This window comes from Octopus sinensis, linkage group LG6 (genome assembly GCF_006345805.1).
Source record: "Octopus sinensis linkage group LG6, ASM634580v1, whole genome shotgun sequence".
Classification (NCBI taxonomy): Eukaryota; Metazoa; Mollusca; class Cephalopoda; order Octopoda; family Octopodidae; genus Octopus; species Octopus sinensis.
In genome coordinates this window covers 7,276,338-7,298,837 of record NC_043002.1, presented here as the reverse complement: position 1 = coordinate 7,298,837, position 22,500 = coordinate 7,276,338, and the positions used below count along the sequence as shown (strand labels likewise).

The 22,500-nt window shown below is 36.1% G+C and overlaps 1 protein-coding gene across 12 annotated transcripts in view; it reads left to right on the top strand.

Annotated features, from left to right (window-relative positions):
* The window catches only part of LOC115213424 (paired box protein Pax-5-like), a 548,017-nt gene that overhangs the window by 432,961 nt on the left and 92,556 nt on the right, over positions 1–22,500 (top strand). For 8 of the 12 annotated variants that reach the window (XM_036503613.1, XM_036503615.1, XM_036503612.1 and 5 more), the window contains one exon: positions 19,396–19,561. In XM_036503613.1, coding sequence (XP_036359506.1) covers positions 19,396–19,561 — 166 coding nt within the window. The remainder of the gene's footprint in view (positions 1–19,395; positions 19,562–22,500) is intronic. The other 4 variants (XM_036503614.1, XM_036503616.1, XM_036503609.1 and 1 more) reach the window with 1 other exon arrangement.

Genomic DNA, 22,500 nt, shown 5'->3' with positions numbered 1-22,500 from the left:
GGATATTTTCGAGGATAACTAAAGTGGTTGCTCAGTGTCGCTAACACTGAAGGAAACGAAGAAGGGGTGATCTGAGATAAATTTCGCTGTCAAGGTAGAAAATGTTAAAATAATTTTATAAAAAACATTTCAGAACCGGTTTCGGTCATTGAAACCTTTCCAACTGTAAGTATGGAAAACAAATTTTGGAAAAATTAAATGTTGGAAAATTTAAATGCAAAATTTTTTTAAAAGAATATTTGTATAGTATTCAAATACAAGGGGCATTTTCCTTGTTTCTTACTGTCTCTGTGTTTCTTGTTTACTCTTATGGGTTGACCTCGAACCTACAAGAGACAGAGAGACGGGAAGAAACAAGGAAAATGCCCCTTGTATTTGAATACTATACAAATACTCTTTTAAAAAAATGTTGCATTTAAATTTTCCAACATTTAATTTTTCCGAAATTTGTTTTCCATACTTACAGTTGGAAAGGTCTCAATGACCGAAACCGGTTCTGAAATGTTTTTTATAAAATTATTTTAGCATTTTCTTCCTTGAATATGTAAAAGAGTTTGTGTATATTTATTAGGATGTGAAGCTTCGTAAATTGTAACTGAACTCCGAATTTCACGTTAGCAAATATTCAGACGTTTGAGCAATCAGTAATGTGAAGTTCAGTAATAATGAAAAACATTTCAGTTTCATTGGCAAATGTGTGCATCTGCCGATTGTGATTAAGGTTATTATTATCAATATTAATTGGCTGCGAGCTGGCGGCATTTCGTTCTTGTTTACGTTTTACGTTCAAATTCTGCTGAGGTTGACTTTACCTTTCATCCTTTCGGGGTAATAAATTAAGTACCAGTGAAACACTAGGGTTGATGTTATCGACTAGTCTCCTCCCGACAAATTTCAGGCCTTGTACCGTTAGTAGAAATGATTATTACTATTAAGGCGGGGAGCTGGCAGAATCGTTAGCACGTCGGGCATAATGCTTAGCGGCGTTTTGTTTGTCATTACCTTCTGAGTCCAAATTCCAGCGAGGTCGACTTTGCCTTTCATCCTTTCCGGGTCAATAAATTAAGTACCAGTTATGCACTGGGGTCGATGTAATCCACTTATCCCTTCCCCAACAATTTCAAGCCTTGTGCCTATCGTAGAAAGGATTATTGTTAAGGCAGGCAAAATGCTTAGCAGCATTAGAACGCTCTTGCCCACTCATTGGGTTTCAACAGGGGACTACGTGGAGGCTAAGCAAATTTCTTACGTACGTTTTCCTACCGGTGCACATGCCACTTTAAACCCAGTATCTCTCTCATTCATATTTCTTATATTTTTCAGTGTTGAAATTTTTTAATTATATATTTTTTTTCTACTTCAGAAAAATTAATATTTCTATTATTAAATGTTTTTGCTTATCATTTTCCAAATCAGAAACGTAAGTGAAAATAAAAAAGAAAGAACAAACAAAAATCAATAAACGTTGCGTAGATGGTTGTGAGTTGGGTGCGCGGTCATATGAGACTACAAAAGTGAACGAAGTAAAAATAAAAAAATAAAAATAAAATGACGTTGATAAAATCTACAAACAAGAGCAAACAAACAAACCAGAAACAGAAGTCATATTTGTAAAAGATTATTCATCCATGAGGGCAACAGTTAATACATATGTTACCATTCGGAATAAATTTGACCAGATGCTGCATTTTTGACAATGGTGACGGGAATTAAAAACGTATTACACGTTCACCTAGCATTCCACACACACACTCACACATCCTTTTATATATATATATATATATACACATTTATATTCATTTAGAGATAGTAGGCCCCTTCATCTCACCATATAAAAAAGAATTTTTGTTTTAAATACCTACTATTTTATAACTTGGCTACACGTGTTTCATGAGGTACATTTCCCGGTTCCTAAACCACTCTATGTTTTGCTGAAACCATTCTTAAAATATAACCCCAATCATCAGGCCCCTATATCATTTTCTCATAGTTCAATACTATAAACTATATATATATAATACTCTGTGTGTATATTTGTGCTTGCGTGTGTGTGCGCTTGTGAAAAAGGGAACTGAATCCTTACCTGTACTAGTGAGGAAAGTGATGTGTACATCTATATGAGAGAGAGAAAGAGAGAGAGAGAGAGAGAGAGAGAATACTATTGTAAAGAACACAGTATTATGGGGCTTAAAGAGCAATATACTAATGTCATAGTTAAGGTCATGGGTGGATTATCAGCTGAATGGCTACCGATAATTAAAAATAAACTGTAATCTTTAACAATTGAGATGATGACGTAGCGAATGATTCAAATGGAAAGGAATATATTAATTTTATGTATTCCTTAGCTCGGGACATTCACCGTTAACAAGAAGACCTCTATGTGGTTGCTCAAGCTACTGGAAGCAGTAGCAGCCCACAAGCCCTCAGATGACAGCCTACTGTCTTATAACAAAGGCATATAATTGCCCTTGCCCTTTCATTAGTTTGGCCTTATGCAAATGAGACGTCAATAGCCTTCGCAGGTGCAATCAAGGAATATATAATGTGTAAGTGTGCATATGTGCGCGTGCATTGTGCTATATTAATCAATAAGAATTGAGGAAATTCAGTTCAGCCGAAGTGACTCAATCTCGAAAATGAAATCTTCGCAAAATGCCCACACATAGTTTTATAACTTAACTTAAAAAGAAACAGGAAGAATTTAAAAAAACGAATAATCACAAACAGGCTTTGTAACTTCCATTTCTACAAATTCAAAGTATTTTACCCGTGGCAGTCTAAACTTAAGACTCCTGTTAAATTCTGATTTCTTCAACTGGGCAGATATATATATGTGATGCGCTATGTAAACTGTACTATTATTGCGTACAAGTCGTATATTGTTAGCAACTGATGTCAAAATATTGTTCATTTACTTAACCTATGGTTTCAGGTATTTATCTTAGAAGTGACTCTTTTTGTGTACCTTTTTGGAGTGAGTTAAATTTTAGATTTTTTGTTAATTTAATTTCTGCTTGATATCAAGGTTTTGATATTTGCATGAAATCACAATTTCCGAGAGGAGTCGATTAAATCTTGCTCCAGTATCTGACTGGTACGTTTTTTATCGACCATCCAGTGAGGAATAGAAAATCTGAATTACATTGAAAATATAAAATGGCGAAACTACTGCAAAAACCATTTGACTTAGGTGTGTACGACTTCTGGTATCGTTTCTGTCACGGTTCCCTTTTAGCAATCTGTTATATTTTAATAATTCAATTTGCATAGCTTTTGATTTTCTAATAAATGTGAAAACAAGTTCAGCTAACCAGTGTGTAATTACGTATGATATGATCGAATCAGGGATGGGTATTCAACTGTAAACAGTCTTTCCTCGGTTACTTATCTTAGCATTTAATCACATTAATTCTTTTTATTAGGACTGACAGACTAGTTACTTGATGCGCATCTAGTGTTGTGCCAAACGGAACGGAACAAGAAAGACAAGCTATCTGGCACTTTTTGCTCCTGAACAGCATTTAAAGAATAGCTGTTGAAATCCATCACTTAACGCCGATTTGCGAAAGTCTTTTTCTCACGAACAAACACACACATGTCTATGTATGTATGTGTGTGTTTATGTATGTATGTATGTATGTATGTATGCATATGTGTGTATGTATGTATGTGATTCCTGTTAGCAAATGAAACATGTGTAATGGTGGATAAATAATACCATAATATTTCCCAACTTCCTGTTTTATTTCACACACACACACACACACACATTCATTTGAGGAACTGGCTCTCAAAACACATGTATGCTATTAGACAGATATGATTTTTTAAGGTATGAACTCTTGACGCTCGTACCCGTGTGACTATTGTCGGCCATTCAATAGCGAAAATTTAACTATTCCATTAACCTGTATTGTAAATAAAGTATTATTTGATTTTGAAATACAAGTAACAGGTGTGCAATTTATGGTATCATATGTAGATGATGCATTTGAAGTTAAAGTTGCTAGGAAACTCTTTGATCTAGAGTTCATGAAATATTGAAGTGCAATATAACAAATGCTAACGTACACACGTCTGCTTAAATATGTCTGTCTATGTGTATGTATACGTGTGTGTATATGCCTACAAATACGTGTAGACAGACAGACAGACAGAGACAGAGAGAAGATGCTTACCAGCATGGAGCACCGCTTTCAGTTTTTTAGTTGATCAGTTGATCATTTTCAACAAGCTAATTATTTCAGTCTTTTCTTTATTTTAGCGATCACTTTATTATACAATGTAGCTGAGTCCCGTTTTTTCACGTAACGAGACAGAGCTCACACGCACATATATATAGACCGTACTCTGCGTGCGTATGTACACACGCACTCACGTATACTCACTGACACGTATCTTTTCAGACAATATTCTATCTATCTATCTATCTATCTATCTATCTATCTATCTATCTATCTATCTATCTGTTTGCCTGTCCATCTGTCTGTCTGTCTATCTATCTATCTATCTGTTTGCCTGTCCATCTGTCTGTCTGTCTATCTATCTATCTGTCTGTCTATCTCTCTTTCTCTCTCTCTCTGTTTATCTATCTAGTTTATCTATCTAACATATATGATGTATATTTATTAGCGTTTGTGTTTTTAGTTATTTTTATTTGTATGTGTGGGTGCGCGCACGTGTGCGTGCGTGCAATATAAATTTTCTTCGAGACATTTCGGATTTTTAAAATCCGAGACGATATGTTACCTATTGGCAAAGCATTTAAAACATCTCTGAATCTCTTCGCGTGTATGTAAGTACTTGCTTCACCTAATGATTGACAGATTGGTTTTATGCATTTCAGGTGTGCATATATCTGATATCGGAATCTCAGGTGTTAAATCTTTACATTGTTTTGCATATCTTCACTGTAGAATAACTTGTCTGGATATGGAGGATGTAATTCAATTTTAATCGTTCCTTCCTAAGCGCCAATAATTATTAATAAATATGTGTGAGTGTATGAGAGTTTGTGTGTGTATATATATGTGTGTCTGTATGTATGTATATCTATCTATCTATCTATCTATCTATCTATCTATCTATCTATCTATCTATCTATCTATCTATCTATCTATCTATCTATATATATATATACACGCGTTCATATGTGTGTATGCATGTTCATAACTTGTTTGAAAAGTTGGTACTTTTTGGTTCATGTGAAAATTTACTTTTGTGCTTTTCGTACTTAAATCTCGTACCCAGAGGCAACTCTGCAGTTTACTACATACGCATACACCACACACACTGTAGAGAGATACATATCCATATGCTGAATATATCGTTTGCTCAGCCCCTACGATTCGAATAAGGCGCTTAGGGATGTTATACATCATCATCATCATTATTATTCACAACAACAACAACAACAACAATAATAATAATGATGACAGCAAAAGCAACAACAAAAATAAGCAGCAACCAATTAATTTCGCTATTATTAGATTAAATACAAGTAAATTTAATTATTGTGGTTGCAGTAACGAGAAAGCAAAATGAAATAAAACCAGAAATAAATATTCCACACACACATACACACACACACACAGACACACACACACACACACACACACACATACACACACATATACACGCACACATACACACACACACATACACACACACGCACACACACACACACACATACACACACATATACACACACACGCACACATACACACACACACACACATACACACACACACACACACCACACACACACACACATCCCCTCGAGCTGTGTTTTTGGACAAGTACTTAATTATTTCAATGATTTTATTTTACTATTATAGAGATGTATTTCTAGTTTTAATATTTATAACTCATTCACGTTTATTGGTCCTCATTCATTTCCGCTCTCCCGCCGCTCTCTAATTTCCCCCTTTCTCTCTCTTTCTTTCTCTCTCTAACTTAATTTGTTCTTGTTGTCGCTGTCGCTATTGGTCTTTCGTATACCTTCTAGTTTAAGGTCGCTGACATCCTTATCTAATTTAGCTGAACAACAGCAACAACTAATACACCACAACTGCATATGAACTTCAATTTTTACCAAGTCTCCTCCTCTTTCTGCCGCTGCTTCTACTACTACTACTACTACTACTACTACTACTACTACTACTACTACTTTCATCAATCGCAAAAGCAACTACTTCTATAATATATTTCTTTACTACCCACAAGGGGCTAAACACAGATGGGACAAACAAGGACAGACAAACGGATTAAGTCGATTACATTAAGTATCAGTTACGCACTGGTGCGTAACTGGTACTTAATTTATCGACCCCGAAAGGATGAAAAGCAAAGCCGACCTCGGCGGAATTTGAACTCCGAACGTAACGGTAGACGAAATACGGCTACGCGTTCCGCCCGGCGTGCTAACATTTCTGCCAGCTCGCCGTCTATAATAACATCCACTGTTGTGGTGTTCAGTAATGCAACAACCACCAACTCCAACACATCGCAGCCAGCACTGCCTTCATCTTGACTACACTACCCGAAACGTTTATTCTTACTTCGTCAACGAACAGAGCCAAACAATCATCATTTTACCGACACCCCCATTATACTCATTCTGCCATCATATACACTGAAGAATCATCACAATCATCGAAACCAGAACTGCAACAGCCATCCGACCATAATCGTCCTATCTTCTGCAAACATAGTCACACCATCGTTACTGCAATTGTCTCACCGTCGTATCCATTCCACCGATGTTGTTGCCCAACCATAACTACAATAATCACAGCCATCAGGGCGGTGAGCTACCAGGATTGTTCGCATGCTGGGCAAAACTGCTTGGCGGCATTTTGTCTGTCTTTACGTTCTGAATTCAAATTCCACCGATGTCAACTTTGCCTTTCATCCTTTCGGAGTCGATAAAATAAGTACCAGTTGTTAAAACTGGGGTCGATGTAATCGACTCATCCCCTTCTCACAAAATTGCTACCTTTGTGGCAAAATTTGAAAACATTATTATAAAGAAGGCGGCGAACTGGCAGAACTTTTAGAACTTCCTGCAAAATGCCAGCAACGTTTCATTCGTATTTACCTTCTAAGTTCAAATTTTGCTGAGGTCGACTTTACCATTCATTCTTGCCGGGTCGATAAAATAAAGTACCAGTTGAACACGGGGGTGGATGTATTTAACTTACACCCTCCTTAGAAATTATTGGCCTTGTGCCAAAATTTTAAATGAATAATCTCAGCAACCACCAACTTCGTCAACACCATTCTACCATCGCCATATTACCATCATTGCAATCACTGCAGGTGCCAACCATCATGATCATTCCGTCATGTCTGTTACTATACCAGCACCACTACAGTCATCTAATCACACCGTCCCCTTTGTCCCTCCCTCCAACAATACCAACACCATACTACTACCACCGTCACCATTAACATCACCACTGCTAGTACCACTACATAAGAAACACTTTAGGTGGTGGGATTTGTTTGCTATTTCTAATAGGTCGAGATATTGCATAGAGTCTCTAGGCGGCTCCTTTATCAGCAGAAACCATGGCTACAATTACCACCAGCGTTTCCATTAATAGAATTATTGTCATTTGTACAACCTTTCAATCTTACAGCAATCTCTGTCATTCATTTAAGGTTATCTTACTCCCTCCATTACTCTGCCACCTTTTCCACTTCCATCTTTCTCTCTCCCTCCTCTGCCCCTTACTCTTCCCACTATTTCTATTTCCTCATATCTTTATTTTTTTCGTTCCCTCACATTTTTCTTTTTCCCTTTTCAGTCTTCCACTCATTAACGCCTTCGCTTCTTCTTCTTCTTCTTCTTCTTCTTCTTCGTCTTCTTCTTCGTCTTCTTCTTCTTCGTCTTCTTCTTCTTCCTCTCAGTATGTGTGTATGTATGTATATATCTATACATACATACATACATACATACATACATACACACACACACACACCTCTTCTCATCTTACCCCATATTTACTTTTATATCCGACAGCCTTTCATTTGCTTCTTCTGTCTCTCCACCACCACCACCCCACCCCTACTTTCTCTCATAATTCTTTTCTCTTCTGACATATATTTACTTCTCTTGTGAATATGTTTGTGTGTACATGTGTGTACATATGTGTGTGTGTTGTGACACCAATATGGCTGCAATCGTACAGTATAAGAGAATTGAATATATTTCTTCCTGCAGCCATTACATTATTCCCTCATCAAGAATTACCACCACCAAAACCACTGCCACTACTACTACTACTGCCTATCTCTGATTTGTTTTCATCCTTTTTCAATAATTTACATTATGTTAATTGCTATCATCACATCTTCATATCATGTGTGCCTTATTGTTGTTGTTGTTTATCTTTTTTCGTTGATGGGCGAGAGTGGATTGCTAAAGGTTAGCAATTATGGCACACAATCTCTGTTAGGAATGACAATATATCCTCAGTCCCTCAATAATGACGGGAAGAAGACTGTTAACTGTGTTAACATTTGAGCTGTTGGGGACAGATTATCTCCCTGGAGTCTTTGCTCACCACTGAGGTTATCTTATATGGATCTGATCTCTCGCTCTCTCTCTCTTTCTCACTCGCTCTCTCTCTATTTCTCACTCGCTCTCTCCTTATCTGTCTCTAGAAGGACATATAAATTTCACTGAATAATCTCATTAAGTGCTGCTGCTTGTTTTATTTATGTTTTTTATCATAGTTTTGCCCACTCATGTTGCCGTAAATGCGTAAATGCGTGTCTATGTATTTGTAAATATTTGCTTATACGTATGTCTGAATGAATGAAATCTACTAGGTCTCAAGTATACATATTTGTCACCAGATATTAGGATATAGAGGTGTGTGTGTGTGTGTGTGTGTGTGTGTGTGTGTGTGTGTGAGAGAGAGAGAGAGAGAGAGAGAGTGAGTGATTGAATTTATGCATACACAAACGTACAAATACACGCTTGCAAATATATATGAAACGCATGTATGTACAAAATGCACACAACCGTGTATCTTATACAATTTACACACATTTTATAGACGGTGAAGGCACATAATTGTGTGCACTATCACAGGCGTACACACTGGTGCAGCCATAAAGCAAACTTACGAAAGATCACAAACTCATTCACGTACACAAATACACACCGTGTATATGGACAGAACATTACACTTGCACGCATCATTATATGCATATTCACAAATATACACACTTTACTGGTACAAAAGCAAGACGCAAACTCTCTCTCTCTCTCTCTCTCTCTCTCTCTGTTTCTCTGTCATGCACACACACACACACACACATACAAATACACGCAGGAATATGCAGAAAAATAGCTGATACAATTATACTCCATAGAAAGACAAACTCGCAAATGCAGCCACAGAGTAATACAAAATCAACTACACAGACACACACACACACACAGATTTATACAGAACTGTATGTATATACTCAGACACGTGCAAAACTATACACACTGTGAACTGTAACAACCAATCTCAGTCACAAACACACTCACAAATTAACCCACATACTCGCAAACATAATACAATGAACTGGCACAACCATATCCTACAGAAATAAACTCACAAACACCTTACAGTGACACACAGTCAGTCACATCTACACACACACAGACACACACAGCACACATTGATTGTTAAACAAGAGAGTCGCCGATGAATGCAATAAATCCACCATGTTTTTATTGTTGTCAGCCTCACCTCATCCTTTTAGAAAGCAAATTAAATAAGCAGCTTCTAATTCAGCCGACTTGTTATTGTATTAACGTGACCACATCTCGTTGACGTGATTGGCAAGCTCTGACAGCGGGGGGCGAGGAGCTGAGGTCAGACCGTATTTTTCATATGTGTTTGGTTTGTTGAATGGGAGGGTAGGACATGTTTGCCTTCGCGCGCACGCAATTGTGTATTATCTTCTGCGTGTTTTCTGTGTATGTGTGTATTAATAACTGTACAAATTCTATATTGTATTAAACAAGGTAATTTGTATCTTCGCATGCGTATGAAACTATCTTGATACGTTGTTTTCGATTCGGCTTATATACTTAGGCATATTCTAACGTACTTACACAGATACACACACACACACACACATATATATATATACGCACACACACACACATATATATATATACGCACACACACACACACACACACCTACCTCACGTGTACACATACAGACGCACTCGCATACACTCAGATATATACACAAACATAGATAAATATCGTTATCAGTTTCTGGCACATCTAGTTCCGAGAAAAAAAGTTGCTTTGATAGTAAAATATATTGGAATGTTTGTGAGAGCAGGCGTGGAGGTACACACGTGCGCGTGCGCCTCCCCACCCCCACCCATAAATCTAGTAGGCCTGGTATTTGTCCAATCGTAAAATTTTCCTTTTTTTTTTACTCTCCAGGAAATTTTCTAGCGGATTCATGCTAAACAAACATACTCCAAAATTTTTCACTTGACTTGACGCCATTTTGATATATGATAAGGATGATGAGGAGGTAGAAAAATGAGGATTGTGAACAATCTTCTTGCTATTTTGTCAGAAGGACATCTCTGATATAAACACAGAAATTACGATACACCAATGTTTAAATTTCCTTATGATCATTATACTTTTTGACAAAGTGGTCATTGACTTTTGTATATCACTGAAACTTCTCCTTGGTTGTTCGATCTGCTTGAAATATATTTCTTTACTGCCCACAAGGGGCTAAACATAGAGGGGGCAAACAAAGACAGACAAAGGGATTAAGTCGATTACATCGACCCTAGTGCGAAACTGGTACTTTTCAGCCAAGTCCTCTCTCTCTCTCTCTCTCTCTCTCTCTTTCTTTCTTTGTTAAAGTACATTCCACCATCTTAGAAAAAGAACATGTAGGATTAAGTGGTTCTGAGCTCCTGTACTTGGTGATTACTCTTAATGGCCTGATCGTAAGTTTTGCTTGATCAGAATTGACCTGGTACTAAACAATACCCACAAGAAATTTAACTTCAGATATTAATTTATCATATACTATATAATATGTGAAATACATTATATCATGTTCTCTATCGTATAAGGAAACGGATGGTAGGTAATGGGACTGCTCTTTCGGGACTGACTTTCGTGTAAACTACAAGAACTGCAACAAGTTGATGAGATAGCTTACATCCTCTATAAGATGATATAGATCAGTAGTTCTGAAAGGGGGTCCCTATAATAATTGTTGTTAAAAGGGGGTATAATAATTGTTGTCAAAGTTTATGTGCAATAAACTGGTTATATTTCTACAATACACAATATTTAAACATTTTAAAATTATAATTCCTAATAATATTTAATCATAAAAACACAATAGGGTTTTTTAGGCATGAAATGGCTATGAGAGTCCCTCCACCTGAGTAAAATATGAAACAAATGGGTCTAGAGACAAAGAAAATAAAATGGATGCGAACCACTGATTTAGACAAATCATTCGAACGATTCATTCGAGCAGTACAGAAAAATTAGTGGGTCACGACCGGACCAACAAATATCTGTTATATCTGTTAGGTGAGGAATAAAATGATTACGACCACACCTACCATCATGAAGTAAAGAGGGAAAAACTAAGGCTAGAATACTTTGATCGTCACACTAACCCACAGCTCTTCCATTTGTTGGACAACATTTATTTAACTATTTGTGCTTATGTAGCTGATAATTGGGTGTTTATTTATATGTTATTTTATATAGCATTTGTGGAAAATAGTTTGGTTACAGGCTTCTAACGAATAAATTACTGGTTCATTGCATTTTACGATACAGCGAATGAATTGGGATTGTTTGTAATTCAGGCGGAACAATTTTCACGAAGGACATCATTCAGAAACACCGGTTTATCGGTTTTCTCGGCAATATACACCGTCCAAACATAAACACACACCTACATACACACATGCGTGAAGGCACAGATGTATGCAGGCACAGACAGAAATATTGCTCTTATACATAATTCACACATGCGACGCACACATCTATCTATCTATCTATCTATCTATCTATCTCTCTATCTACATATTTATCTATCTATCTATCTATCTACATATCTATCTATTTATCTACATATCTATCTATTTATCTACATATCTATCTATCTATCTGTCTGTCTGTCTGTCTCTCTCTCTCTCTCTCTCTCTCTCTCTCTCTCTCTCTCGCTCGACATATATATGAAGAACAAACTTTGTCAATGGTAAAGCGAAGAATATATTGCCAGGTCTATGCTTGAGTTATTTATTTTCGTCCTTGCAAAAAGGTTTTAGAAAATATAGAGAAAATACAAAAGACATCCATCTACGCATTTACACTATATATATATATATATATAAACATATTCATCCCTGCGGATAGATATTAGGCTCTTCCATTGTAATATACATACACGCATGCAAACAGACACAGAACAGGCAGAATGCAGAGAAGAGTCGTCGCAAGTACAATCCGCCTTACATTCCCTGGCTATCTAAAATACCTTTACACTTTCTCCTGCTGCAACTAAATTATCTGCTAGGAAGTCATGGGATTTTCATGGCATGAAACACTTCTCTCTCTCTCCCCCATTTAAACTGAATGACTAATGTGTACTGTCTCAGATTCATTCTTCTGTTTATATATTTCTCCTTTGTTAGAAAGGCTAGCAGGAGACAGATTATCTATCTATCTTTATATATATCGCTCTCTAAACACACAGACACATTTGTGTGTGAATATATATTTCAGGATATATAAATGTATTCGCGTTCTCTCTCCCTCTCCATCTCCCCCCTCTCTCTCTCTGGATAAACACACAAACACACGCACGCATACGTGTGCGTGCGTATTTTCTTGTGTCGGTAGGTGTCGCTGAGTTTCCTATTTTATAGCTGTTCATCTCTTACGTAGGTCGACTAAAATCTTTCACTCAAAGTTTCTTTACTTATTTTGACTATCTCCAATATTTCCTAATATACTTGTGCCGAATTACTCGTTAACGCACTTCTTCCGGAATGTGTGTGTATGTATGTGTGTGTATAATGAGTATTGTGCGTTATTTCGAGTGTATAAGAATACCCACAATGCGTTCACCATTAGCATTATTCGCGGAATTGTAAATATTATACATATTGCATTTAAAAAAATGTAAAAAATAGATGAAAATAAAAAAAGACAAGAAAAATATTATCAGACAGAAAAGATAACAATAAACATGAAAAGAAAACAAAATATTTTCCTAATGTTTGTTAAAGCTGCAAGTTTCTCTCATCGCTGACATCACTTGGCTTTATCGTAACATCGAAATTACTTTCTTTATTCTCGCAGCCTCCTTGTTTCTGCTGTTATTCTTGTTCTTGTTCCTGTTGCTGATGTTTTTATTTTTTTTTTTATCATCGACTATAAATTCTGTTATCATTTGTGATATTTATCATCTTCTTCTCCTTTAGTATTTGTTGAGCGATCTGTCATTATAAAGCCCTTCATATATCGTTAATATCTTTTCAGAACTTACAACGCGATATTGTTTATGAATTCCCATTTAAAACTTGTCTTTGGATAAAGTGATTAGATCATGAAATTTTGAGAACTTTAATAATAGTTAATAGAAGGGGTGTGAGGTAGAAATAGAAAATGACGGTGAAGAATGTCGGTGCGAATATTGATGTGCGGTTGGAGAGTTCGCACCCTGAGCTTGAGAGTGCAACTTCAAGCTATGTACCCTGAAACTACAGAGGTCAGTTGCGCGAGTGTGTTAATAACCTAAAGTGATAATAAGAGTATGAGCACATTTATGACTGGTTTTAAGAAATATGCTTCGTAACCACATGGGTCTAGGTTCGTACCCATTACCAGTTGTCATGGGTTTGTGCCTTCTACTGCGTCTCGGATTAACCAATGGTGACCAATATCGAGTGTAATAAGGTCGTTGGAACCTCAGTGGAAGCCACCGGCGTATGTGTGCTATGTAAAATCAGTATTTTACGTAAAAAAGTCGAATTTATTTATTTGACGTATATATTTTGAAGGTGGCGAGCTGGTAAACACGTTAGCACCCCGGGCGAAATGCTTAGCGGTATTCCGTCTGAGTTCAAATTCCACCGAGGTCGACTTTGCCTTTCATCCTTTCGGGGTCGATAAATAAAGTACCAGTTTCGCACTGGGGTCGATGTAATCGACTTAATCCGTTTGTCTGTCCTTGTTTGTCCCCTCTATGTTTAGCCCCTTGTGGGCAATAAAGAAATGTATATATGTTGATAATATAAGAATCACACAGAAATAGCATTGGAGTCAATATGAGTGATTAAAATCTTTTAGGAATCGTTCCATCGCAATTCAGTGAATAATAGAAGTAACAGTAACTAATGGAATAAATCTCGTTGGACAATATAACAGGAACTTAATAGCAGATTTTTGGCTCAATTATGTGACCACTAGTGTCACATTGGTTTCATCCGAAAGCTAAGCTCCCATTAAACCGCGGCTATAATTCAATTTCGATTCTTGATTGAAACTATATTCCCCCTCTATCAAACTACTATTGAACTTGTGAAATTCGTAAAAGGTCACATAATTCAATTTCCCATCGTCTCCTCTAAAACTAAAGGGCTATGTTACTAGTCAGTGAAAAACAACGTTTGAAGATGTTTTTCATAAGAAATCAATACAGTGGAATTACTACTTGCTTATGGTATATCAGTTAATTAGTTAATTTTAATTTACACAGTCTTTCAGATCTTCGTTTATTTAACTTTGAAGTTATATAATAATCCATAAGTAATATTTTTCTAAATTATTTTTTCCTATCAAAATTGGAAAAAAGGCATCGAAACAAAAATGAAAGAGAGAGAGAGAGAGAGAGAGAGAGAGAGAGAGAGAGAGAGAGAGAGAGAGAGAGAGAGAGAGAGAGAGAGAGAGCTATGGTTCCAGAAATTTACTGAAAAATTGACCCACAGCTGTTTAATACAATTATAAACCACTTTAGCAGCATACTTTCCATACTATCAATAAAATATCCCAAAATACAGTGTTCTGAGACAAATCTGGTACAAGATGTAACTATACTACTACTACCACCACCACCACTACTTCTACTACTATTACTACTACTACCTCTTCTACTGATGATGATAATAATAGTAATATTATTAATAATAATAATAATAATAATAATAATGATAATAATAATTTCTTTATTAACCTCTAAGGGTTCACATAAAAAGAAATACAAATAAAATGGGATTAAAACGTGTAAACAAAAGACAAAATCAATAAATAAATCTATAACAATCAAAATCCCCCAAAGAGGAAGACTTCCTGGGGCTGCTCGTGGACACGCCACAAAAATAAACACGATCGCCTTGTCCTCCTGGGTAAGTGTCTTCTCCTTTATATATACTTCCAACCAAGAAGAGCATGCTTGGGATAGGCCCGTTCACTCGGGCCCATTTGCGCTACATTCACCCACCTATAAACAAAATTGCTGGGAGGTAGCACTTCCCTCTCTCCGCCGACCGCATTGCCCGGCTGACAGTAGACTGTGAGCGCCTGTCAAGACTATAAGTGCCAGGCGCTCTGCTTCGATCTAGGCTTGATCCAGGAATGCAGCTCAGCCAAAGAGACGAGCTGTGTGAGAGGGAGTTTGACAAACGGTGACAAAACCTGTTCACTGTCAAAGAAGCTCTGGAAATATCGACTTAGATATACTAGTAACAGAAACGGGTCTTCATTTTTTAAGGTCAAAGTGGAATACTTCCTTACCGCCTTCTCAATGGCAAATCTCATCTCAATAGGGCCATATCGATCTCTCTTACAACTGAAGTCTTCGTGTCTCACACTGGATGTAAGCACTTTTCATTTCGTGTCGCCCGTTTTTCGGACTGTGTCCTGTACAATGGCTGCAGGAGCGTTGAGAGTAACCTTTCTTCCTTTTTTTATAATATGCTTCTTGTAGATTTTAAATCGTCCATTGACTGCTTTACATTTTCTTGTGTTCAACGCACTGGAGTTGCCAAACCGTTAACGCTTGATTTGTGGTTTTTGTCGTTTTCAGCGATTGTGTTCGCATCATTGGTAGTAGAGGCAGCAATTGAGTTTGCACGTGTTCTGTGTAAAACAAAAAAAAATGTTATCTTTCATTGTTTTTCTCGTTCGTTGTTTTGATTGGTTTTTGTAATGACAGTGGTGCTACTGGTGCTCTTGTTTTTTTCTTTTGTTTTTGTCAGTGGTGGTGATGCTGTTGCTGTCGATTCTGTTTATACTACCTCTTGCCATGCTTGTTAGATCAACCGGAAAAGATTGACTGCGAAAGGCAATTTCGCCTACAAAACTACCTTCCAACATCTTCTCCGTTTGGCGAAGAAGACTCTGCCATATTGAATTTTTAAACAGTATTTCGAAGAGAAACTAGCACTTATTTTATTGATACCGAAAAAAATGAAAGGCAAAATTAACCTCGGCGAAATCTGAACTCAGAACGTAGAACCAAAAGAAATGTCGCTAAGCGTTCTGTTCGTTGCACTAACGATTTAATAACAACAATTATTATTATTGCTGTTGTTGCTCTGTGAAGCCGGTGAGAGAGAAATATAAATGGTTTGATAATTGAAAACAGGTAGCTTTTGTTGTTTAACTAGATTTTGTTGGTCTCACATGGTTGTGTAAACCTAAGAACAGAAGTATTCCAATCGTACCCATGCCATCTCTCTTGCCTCTCAGATATAGTATATGTAAGATTAAATTATCCAATGCGCTCTAATTGTTTTGAAACCACAGGGCGTGATTTGGAAGTAATTTGACTACCATTTTCAGCAGGTCGAGGATGAACGAAGAGAAGATTCCTTCGTTGGTTCATCGGAAACATCAGTACTGGACACTGCTGTTGATTAACCCTTCTGATTTTAAATTATTCCTTCTTCCGTTCTTCTGCTTCTCTCTATATCCGCTTGCACGAGAACAATTGTATAGTTTGGTATGATATGATATGATTTGGGATCTAATTGGATATTTGCATAAACGGAATGTGGACTTATGAAATATTATATGCCAGAAATAGAATGAACGAGTTAAAATGATGGCATTAGAGTCGTTAAAATTCAAAGATCACCAATAATGAATGTGTCAGAATTTAACAGGCTTCAAGCATGTGTGACTCCAAGATAAGCTGTCGGCCATAAACTATGTAGATGGGCAACTGAAGTCTTAATTTATTTTCTTCGGGGCTGATGGAGAGGTAGAGGCGTAGAGAGGGGTATATTGTTATGTAGATTTACAAATCTCAGAAATTCTGGAGAATCACATCAATCTTATTAAAAGCTGTTCGATTGCAAACTATTTCTCACTAATTCTTCAGAATTTCATAGAAGGGTAGTTTCGTAGCAGTGTGTCGTGATACAAATTACGTGTGACTTTTGAAATTTATTTTAAAATCCTTTTTAGTATAGAACATACATATTAGTCCTAACATTACCGTTTTGTGTAGTATTACTACTGTTATGTGCGTGTTCTGAAGTGAAATGGTTGAACAGATGAGGTATTGGACCACCTTTTTCTGGATTTAATTCAATTCTGCTGCAGAATGTTTGTGTATTTTGCTCGACGGTTACATTTCCCAGAATTCATCAGTAAACTTAGCTGAACAGCAATAGATTATCTGAGCATATTGGATTAAATAGATAGTTGTCTCAGTCAAGAAGGCATACGTAGTTAATTCATCTACTCCATTCCTATTGACCCCAGAAGAATGGAAAGCAAAGTTGACTTCGGCGAGATTTGAAATCAGAACGTAAAGAGAGGATTTTATTGTTCTTGTAGAATTAATCATCTTGTAAAGAATTCTAATAAAACATCGACATGTAAGGAATGACCAAGAAAATCCCTATTCTTATCATGAAAAACAGTAAACATATTGAAATGGTGAACTCAGTTATGGCTGTCAGACAATTTCTGCGACCACATCACCCCTAACATCTGATGTGGCCAATTAACTCCCCAGACTGCAACTTCCTTATTAAGTGTGGGGCGCAATTGCGCGAGAGACCAACAAAACTTCTTACCAAAGATGAGCTGAAGGCAGGGATTATGGCAGCGTTCACCAACTGTTCTATAAATACTTTGAGTATATAACAATTAAGTACCACCAACCGTTAACAACGTGTTGCACATCTTTATAGTCAGCCCTCTCAAAATTTAAATTAGTTTTTAGTAACTATATTTGCAATTAATATATGATAGAGGGTACTGTGCTGAACCCCTGACTCAAGGATATCGGATAAAAAAAATCTACTCCAAGCGATTTGTTGTATTCCCGGGCTTGCTAAACAGCCATCTATTGCTTTGAAGTCACTCATCTGGATAGTGCTATATTCAGAACAAGCAGATATTGCTGTTCTATATTTCTTTATCACTTCTTGAAATCTATCAGTGGTAAAGTTTCAAGAAAAAAAAAATAATAAAAACAATAAATACAGACAAAAACTGGGAAGGACTATTGCTCTATTTAAACATGCACCGAAAGTTATACTTCTAATGCTTTGAGAAGAAATTATCACCCGAATTTCGGGATTACCTAAATAAATATGATGTTATGAAGTTTCAAGAAAATACAACAAAGTTTATAAATATCAAAGAAACCTCCCCCTCTCCACCTTTTTATACTTCACTGTGAACACGAGGGAAAATTTGCTATAACATCAAACATCATTATGATAAATTTCTAACATCTCCGCAGACAGTGGGTGTGTGGGGGTTATCGGAAATTTCTTCTATAAGCCGTGTTTATCTAGTTACAATTTGGAATTTGGATAAAATATAATAAAGTTAATATTTACTTGAAGGAATGTTTGACTTGTAATAATTTGCATCAGAAATATGGAATAAGTGTTGTTTGTATATTTAATTTTTGTTTTCTTTTTATCCAACGCTGGTAAACGTTGGTGCTATGCAAATCTAAATTTAATTTCTAAACGTATAATTAATTCCCTGCATCTTTGGAGCTAAAATCCCCCCCTCTCATGGAGGGGGATATTTGTGAAAATATCAAAAAAAAAAAAAAGAGAATATAATCGTTGATAGTTGATTAGGATGCACTTAATAATGGAAAAAAAAAAGCATTAATGAATTTCGTCAAGATCTCATTCTGTCCATCTGAGATATTTGAAATGTAACTGGTTCCATTAGATTAGACTCTTTCGAAGTAATTTCATTTTCTTGAACTCTGTACTCTAATTAATTTTTGAAATATCCTTTTTTTTTTTTTATAAGTATGACGAAAAAAAACAAAGAATAAAGTATTTGACTTGCACTTACATTGATTTTACTTCTTTTCCTTTCTCCGTAGGTCACGGAGGTGTTAACCAATTAGGAGGGGTATTTGTAAATGGTCGACCTCTACCAGATGCCGTTCGCCAGCGGATTGTGGAATTGGCCCACCAAGGGGTACGGCCTTGTGATATCTCTCGACAGCTCCGCGTATCTCATGGCTGTGTCAGTAAAATACTTGGAAGGTAAGGCGTATTAACAATATATAATATCTATTTGTTATGTCACTGGTTTACTATCAGGTCAACCCTATGATCAAAACTGTTCCAGTTGTGACCATCCAGTCCTTCTTTTTTTCAGACAATGTTTATAGATTATATTAGCGAATGTATACTTATCTTCTTACAATGTCAGAAAGTAATTTCGCACGAGAAGCAACGACAAAGAGACACCTTTAATGATTTCTATATACTTATGCAGATGTGTATGGAAGTATATATGTGTACATAAGTATGACAGTGTATACATAGGAGAATGTAAAGAAGCTTGAGAGGCGGTTGGATGGAACCTACACTCGCCTCCTTATGAGAGCTCAAAATATCTCGTGGAAGCGCCATCCAACCAAAATGCAAATATATGGGAAACTACCACATGTGTCATCTCTTGTGAAAGGTAGGAGAGTCCAGTTTGCTGGACATTGTTGTAGAGCTGAAAAAGAGGTAATTTCTCCTCTTCTCCTCTGGAAGCCATCTACTCGCAATACCAGAGGGCGCACACTTTCCTACCCTGATGTAATCTCCAGGGATACAGGCATCCAGCAACAGAACCTCCACAATGCCATGATGGACCGTGAAGTCTGGCGTAGCATGGTAAATTCCATTGTCTCGACCACGGTCGAACAATGATGATGATGACATGTATGACTATATATCAACGAGTTCAAATTTCACTAAGACCATTGTATTACCCCAATGGTCAAGGTACGTAACTTTGCTTCTTATCAAGTACCATGTTTGCTTCTTAGCTGTTTAACTTGCAATATGGATCTTAGTTACACCCATAACAAATGAAACATTGTTCCACTAATACGCCAAAATATATCCAACAATTACAGCATGTATATATATATATATATACACATACATACATACATACATACATATGTAGATGGGTGAGCGCATATATATATATATATATATATAATATATATATATATAATATATATATATATATATATATACACAGCTATATATTACACCAAAAGTAGGGAGATCCATCTCAATATCCAGGAGTGAAATTCTTGTGCCGTATCTTTGAAAATCGAACCCTCTCTCTCTCTCTCCACCTATTTCTTTCTCATTTTTCTTTCTTTTCTAGTTAGTCTGGATCTCTCTCTCCCACCCCCTCTCTCTTCCCCTCTCTCTCTATCCATGCCACCGATTGAGCGCCCTAATACCTTTAATGCTGTTAGTATTTAGTTAAATACTTTTCCATTTTGAATTTCCCAGTCGATCTTCACTTTCTCTTCCATCCTCCTAGGATCAATAAAATAAAGTACAAGTGGGTACTAAATAATCGATTGCAACCTGCTTCTTTCTACAATGCTTATTTCAGTATTCTTATTTCGATTTCGTTTGGAACCATATTGCTGTTAGCACTCTCAACATGTTTAATACGCTTGGAGAATTAAAAGCAAGGACGCCATGATTCATACCTAACTGCTCCCCAACCGTAGTTAAGTAAAAAAAAAATCTACAGTATATTTGTATTCATATTTAGTAATCTGTGACTTCATATTATTTAACTTATATATATATATATATATATATATATGTAAATAGCATTGATATATAAATCCAGCATTTTATTTTTGCCCGCGTCAGCCATTTCCCAACGTTAAGTATTTGTTTACATAACGTCAACTAATGAGTTTATATAGGCTTTGTATATACCAATAAACATGTTTTCTTATGAGTATATGTGTGCGTGTATATACAAACCAGTACACGTGTTTAGTAGAGTTTTCTTTGCTTTTCTTCTTTGTTTGGGATGTTAGTTTAGAAGCGTGTTATTTGTTTTATAGCATTGTTCAAAGAAACTGCACGACTGAAAAAGACAAATTGTTCTATCTAATTTTCTTCTTACGATTTAATTGACTCCCTAAGCAGGATAATGTTTCTGACTATAGGATATTGTACTTACATTCTTTCGTTTTTCACTTCGCTATTATCATTATTATTATTATTATTATTATTATTATTGTTATTATTATTATGTGTTCGTCTGTTATAATGCGTGAAGTATAAAGAAGCTCTAAGAATCTATTCCCATTAAACAAAAATCTCTTTACATATATATGTCTGTCTGGGGTGTCTTCCTTTCTTTCTGCCTCGTTTGTATACTCATTTACACTAGGAGTATTTGTGGTGCATAATGTTATGTAGAGCAATGTCGAAAGACATGTCTGTCTGTCTGTCTGTTAGTCTGCTTCTTGCATCATTCATTATTCACTTGTTTGCAATAGTTAATTTAGCTGCCGTTACAAATCTGACTTATGGACTACAATAATTCTCTCTCTGTCTTTTTCTTTTTTCTTCTTTTTTTGTTTTTCTTTCTGTGCGTCTTTGTGTTGTGGCGGAACAGCTTAGAATACAACCAAACATTATTGTCGAAAGATATTCTTCACGACTCTGCCGGCATAAAAAAATATGTTCTCTTTTGTTTCAGGTGCGTGCACCATTAATAAGAGAGAACCTCAACAACTATAACTATACTTCTAAACCACACACACACACACACACACACACATATATATATATATATATACACACACACACACATATATATATACACATATTTATATATACACATATATATATATACATATACATATATATATACACACACATATATATATACATATATATATATATATACATATATATATATATATACATATATATATACATATATATATATATATATATATATACACACATACACATACACACAGACACACTCGTGTACAGGTTTACATTATTCCTTTCTTTGAACTGGGTCAGTTATTACGAAGACTATTTTGTTTGCTTAGTAAAGCAACCAATTCTTTAGTGATAGATAGAATCCCAGAACTACAGTTATATGGAAAGATAAACATGTTTATGTTGGTGGCGAGAATATCTTA